At 38.4% G+C, this 5,820-nt stretch overlaps 1 protein-coding gene across 1 annotated transcript; it reads right to left on the bottom strand.

The window, feature by feature from the left end:
• Positions 1 to 3,396: 3,396 nt before the first annotated feature.
• On the bottom strand, positions 3,397 to 5,166 carry LOC110936470 (probable leucine-rich repeat receptor-like protein kinase At5g63930). The gene has a single exon (XM_022178863.2). It carries the CDS (start codon positions 5,164 to 5,166, stop codon positions 3,397 to 3,399), a length of 1,770 nt encoding a protein of 589 aa, XP_022034555.2.
• Between the last annotated feature and the right edge of the window lie 654 nt (positions 5,167 to 5,820).

Genomic DNA, 5,820 nt, shown 5'->3' with positions numbered 1-5,820 from the left:
CGCCTGCGAGTTCAAAAAGGTTTCATCATTGCCATTTTAGTCTACTGGGTTAACTTCATCCATTTTTTTTGTTAATGAGAAGCGCAATTTGGTCATTTTATATGTAATTCTGTGAACTAGAATGACAATTCGGCCATATAAAATGACTAAATTTCATTTCTCGTTAATATAAATAATGGATGAAGTTAACCCAGTGGACTAAAATGACAACGGTGAAACCTTTTTGGACCCACAGGTGAAAAATGAAATCTTTGGACTAAACTGACAAAATGACCCAAAGTCATCAAACCACAGGGACTAAAATGGCATTTTAACTCTAAAAAAACAAAATAACAAAAAATGCAGTGGAAGTACTCTTTTATTAGAATTTTTAATCACTCTGAAGTCAATTAGGTCACAAAACTTCTACCTTTTTTAATTGAAACTTGAAAGTTAGATTATTGACTCTTTCTGAAGTGGTAGAGAAAGGAGTTGATGGTTTCATTTTTGGTTGCGGGGCCTTCCGGAAAATGGGATCGCGGTACAAAGGGTGGGGCATTGCTGAGTTGTTGAGGGTAGAGATGGGAGATGGAGTGCATGGTAGATGCCGACGAAATGGTACAATAGTATTTTCACGAAGAAACTTAACAAACTTGTTAGTAGAAAGGGCCCTTTTGTTATGAAGAGTGGTGACTAAACCTAAATTTTTAAAGGATGAGAACAAAACCTTAATATGATCATATCATAGAGCTATCCATAGAATTAACTAATTAATTCTAAAGAATTAGTAAATATCAATGATTAATATTTCTAACAAATCTATTTTATATGATAGTATTAATAAAAGATGTAACAATAGTAATGATCCCTATGTACCCAGAAGATGAAACCATTCTCAAATACCGGCTAATGATCCCTATGTACCCAGAAGATGAAACCTGCCCGATATGTCGTAAAGCTTGTATGGATAAATATGAGGAGCACGCAGTTCACTGTAAAGAGCTCCCTGGGTTTAAATATCGGCATGACTGGGTGCGAGATGTTTTGGGGGACATCTTAAGAAGAGCTGGGATTTCTGCTAAGAAAGAGGCCCCTGTGAATTTCCTCACGGACCCTATGGAAGGGAGATCTACTCTGCGACCAGCGGACCTGCTCGTCTTTGGCTGGGCTGGGGGGAAACATGCTTGTGTAGACCTCACGGGGGTTTCCTCTTTGGTTGGTTTAAGGGAAAACGGGTTTGTAGCTGGACTAGCAGCAAGAAAGGCAGAATCAAAGAAAGTGGATAAGCACGCTAAAGCTTGCGCAGAGAACCAACATGTCTTTATCCCTTTTGCCTTTGATACTTTTGGCTCCCTAGCGCCAGAAGCCATCAACTTCTTGACGAGGGTTCAACGGGTTATCCACAGCAATTGTTCGACCCCAAGGGGGCAGGGGTTTGTGTTCGGGAGGTTGGGGTTTGCAATTCAGAAAGGGTTGGCGGCGCAGCTTGTTGCCCGTCTACCTTCTGTTTTGATGTAACTTAACAAGTTTTCTGGTTTCTTATAAGTAATTATACCTATATAGTAAACTATAATAACAAAAAATATATAGTAAAAAATTTGAATCACCACTAAATAAATCTTTAATGTATACCACGGACATATAGTACACATGTGTTAGGACCAATTTTTGAAACTCGTATCAGACCGGCTAGTAAGATAAAATACTATCCACTTATACCATTTCGGTAAGTGGGGTATGGACATCTTCAGTTTGCGACTGAATCAGTAACCCTAATCACACACAGTTATGTTACCCAATTGGCGTAGTGACGCAATTGAGGTTATTGAAATCCAGAAAATCATAACAATTGTTATGGGAGCAATTTTCTTTTATATCCACGGCACAAAATTAGATCGAAATGTAATTAATCGGAAGTCTACTAGAACCAAATCAAAATGGAGAGTCGAAAGTTACTAAAGATGGAAAGAATTGCAAGTTTCATCTAAACTAGAATTAAGAACCCCCGCGTTGCGGTGGGGGCCTAAACTATGCCAAATAACATCAATGCCACACTGCTGGTAGCGATCACCAATACTGAAGTTGTGGCGTGTTGATACGAAGAAATAAGACTGAAATATATAACATATAAAAAATAACTATGTCGATTTAGGACCCACGCGTTGCGACAAACTTATTAAATGGAAAAAATAGACGTAAAAACGCTGAACCACACACGCACGTTGTGCCGTGTTAACTCGTAAAATAATGTAGAAAAGAATAACTAAGTCTATGTAGGATCCGCCCATTGCGGCGAACTTGCCAAAGGGGGGAAATAGACACGTTGCGACATACCTGTCAAATGTGAAAAAAATAGACAAAAAACGTTGAACCACACACGCACGTTGCGATGTATTAACTCGTAAAATAATGTAGAAAAGAATAACTAAGTCGATGTACGATCCGCCCGTTGCGGCGAACTTGCCAAGGGGGGAAATAGACACGTTTCGACATACCTGTCAAATGTGAAAAGAATAGACCAAAAACGTTGAACCACACACGCATGTTACGACGTATTAACTCGCAAATTTTAGAACGAAACGTAAAACCAACAACTTGTGAAAGATAAAACGTATGAGGGGACCAAAGTTGTAAATAACAAAGTTTTGGGTTAAATTACAAAAGATAAAAAGTTTTGGGTTAAAAGTAAACAAATTAAAAGGGTTAAAATATAAAAAATAAAAACCTTTGGGTTGAAAGTAAAAAATCACAAATTTTTTTTGAAAACCACCCAATGCTTTGGGTACAACAACACCATGCAACAACATGTTGCTAATTTATATTATGAAAATTGAAAGTTAATAGAAGGGACTACTGACTAGTAACCTTGGGTCTCTTTCTGAGCAAATCTTTTCAAAATTTCTTTGGAAGTTTTGGACAGGCCTAGGGCCCAAGCCCGTTTATGCAAATTATGTCCAGGGTTTCCAAACGAGAGTGGAGCAAGCCTAAGAGAAGACTGTGTCAAAAAAAAGTCTCAGTTTGGGCTGCTAAAATATATTGGGATAAAGAAAAAAATCTAAACTCATATTTTTTATAGCTGAAGACTAGAGGCGCACAAACCGGGTATTTTAGTTATCCGATTATGGAATCGGTTTCGGCTTCTCGTTTTTAGGGTTAGAAGTGGTTATTGCTATAACCGGTTCGGTTCTGGTTCCGGTTATTGAATCAAGCTATGTTTTGATTAATCAACCAATTAGGTGAATGGTAAAGTCACCTTATCTAACATTCAGCTTAACAATATCTGGACTGTCAAATAACTCTTGTGATCTTGTAGCTTAACAAAGCCTAAAATATAAGAAAAATACACAGCTATTAAAATCTACATAAATCCACCTATTGCATTTTCTATAAATAAAGGTCCAATTTTAGATATTCTCTTCATGTGTTGATCCTATGAACCTTCCTGAAAACTATAACGGCCACAACTACAACTACCATAACTTCAACAACCAATGCAGTGGAAGACACAACGATTCCCACAGACACTGCGTTCTTATTCATCCAATCTACAATTGATACTGAAGACGCATATGACGGGTTTGGTGGTGGATTTGGTGGCGGATATGACAAATTTATATTCCCCCCAGTGGATACATTAACATTTGGACGAAACCGAGGAACCGATCCTGTAAGCAAATTGTTGGAAAGTAGTATCTGTGTCAAGCTCCCCATTTGAGTCAAGAAATTTGGAATACTACCATTGAATCGGTTGTTTGAAAGATCCAAGATTTCGAGTGATTGCAATCTGGATAGAGATGCGGGTATCGGCCCTTCAAAGTTGTTTCTACTGAGATTTAAAGCAATCTGCAAGTTAGTGGGCAGAGACCTTATAACACCACTGAGTCTGTTCCTCCCGAGTTGAAGCTCCAATAGCAAATTCATGGTACCAAACGAGTTGGGAATTGGGCCGGTCAGATTGTTGACTTGCAAGTCAAGATTATTCAACTTCTGCAGCTTTGAAAGTGATGGTGGGATGGAACCATTCAGTGAATTCCAACTCATATTTAGCTTATTAAGAATCTGTAACCCACTAATTTCATCTGGGATCTCTCCAGACAAACTGTTATGATCAAGCTGAACAACTTGCAACTTGTTAAGTTCACCCAACTCACGAGGAACATGACCACTTAGATTGTTATGTGACAAGTCCAAAAGCGATAAATTCTTGCATAATCTCAACTCGCGAGGGACCATCCCGGTTAAACTGTTGTAACCAATTTCTAGATAAGTTAAAGACGGAACATCAGTCCTTAGTGACCATGACGGTATCTCCCCAGTTAACCGATTGCTCCCTAGCCTCAACCGAACCAGACTTTTCGACAAATTGACAGGTATAGACCCCTCTAGCTTATTAAAAGATAGATCAACAGACAGCAGATTCGGCTGGGACAGAAGTCCACTTGGGATTGACCCGCTTAACTTGTTATAACTCAGGTCTAAATGACTAATATAACTAGTGATTCCCAGTGGGATTGCACCAGTAAAACTGTTGTAATTTGCAGCAAAACGTTTTAAAGTAGTGATTTGCGCGATTAATTGCGGTATTTCACCAGTGAGGTTGTTTGCAGAGAGAATCAACTGTTCCAATTTGGACAGATGGCCAATTTCAGAAGGAATTGCACCAGTGAGTGCATTTTGAGAGAGAATTAACTGTTTCAATTTGGACAGTTTACCAATACCAGAAGGCATCAACCCGTTGAGACGATTGTAACTGAGATCAAGAACGGAAAGATTATGATATTCTGTAATCTGATCAGGGATAACACCATGTAAAGAATTATGAGAAAGATCTAAACGCTCTAAAGACCTTTGAAAACTCGGAATGTTACCACTCAACATGTTGAAGCTAAAGTTCAAAACCTTCAAACCACCACAGGAAGACAGCAACAAAGGAGGCGCGATTACCGCCAGCTGATTGTTGGAAACATCAAGCGTTTCTAACGTTTGAATCCCGCAAACAAGAGACGACCAAGAAGAAGCATCTTGGATGGTGAACAGATAGAAAGACGAGAGGGAAAGCCCGGTGATAAACGAATTGTTTGGGTTGCATAAAACCCCTGTCCATGAACATGGGTTTGTTAAATTTTGTAAAGAATTCAATTTGGATATAATATTGTTGGCCTGAAGCAGTTCACGAAGGTTGTTCATGGTGGTTAATTGAGAAGATGGTAACTGACAAGAAGCATACTGAATAATAATGAAGAGGAAGAAAAAGAGGGAGGTTATGCGTACACACATGCTCATTTTAATGGTGGGTAATGTTCAAGGTAGAGTAATGGTGGATCGGTTGTTCTGGTTCACGAGAGAATAAGAATAGAGATGTGAGGGGTTTTCTTTTTTTTTTTTTTTTAATGGAAATTATGGTTACGTGAGCTAAGACAACAGAGTTGACGGAGAAGAGTTCAGAAGACGACCGGAGATGGGGATATCTTTGAGTAACGTGTGGAAAATGGCGAGTGTAATGAGAGCAACTACTCTTTCAAAATTCAAACAACCGAAATTCTGATTTTTAACATCTATTTATTATCTCATTTAGCTTTTATTTTTTGCATATATATACTGACATAGAAGATAATTTAATAACAGGTCAACTCATGAAGAGCATGTTGACTCAAAGATGAACCGTCTAACTAAATGTGTTTGGAGTTTCGAACTAAGGGTGGACGGAGTGGGTTCGGTGAGTGGAGTGGGGAGGGGAGTATTATTTTCTGAATGATTGCCTATTCTCATTGATAATGAAAAATATATAATACATGATACAAAGTTGAATATGGAAACTAAACCACCTAATCAAAAGGCTAT

Source organism: Helianthus annuus, chromosome 4 (genome assembly GCF_002127325.2).
Source record: "Helianthus annuus cultivar XRQ/B chromosome 4, HanXRQr2.0-SUNRISE, whole genome shotgun sequence".
Lineage (NCBI taxonomy): Eukaryota > Viridiplantae > Streptophyta > Magnoliopsida > Asterales > Asteraceae > Helianthus > Helianthus annuus.
Note: the sequence above shows the minus strand (reverse complement) of the source record. Positions and strands in the feature narration are given on the sequence as shown.

Coding starts and splice junctions, on each gene's coding strand:
- LOC110936470 (XM_022178863.2), bottom strand. CDS start 5,166: ATGAACAACCTTCGTGAACTGCTTCAGGCCAACAATATTATATCCAAA.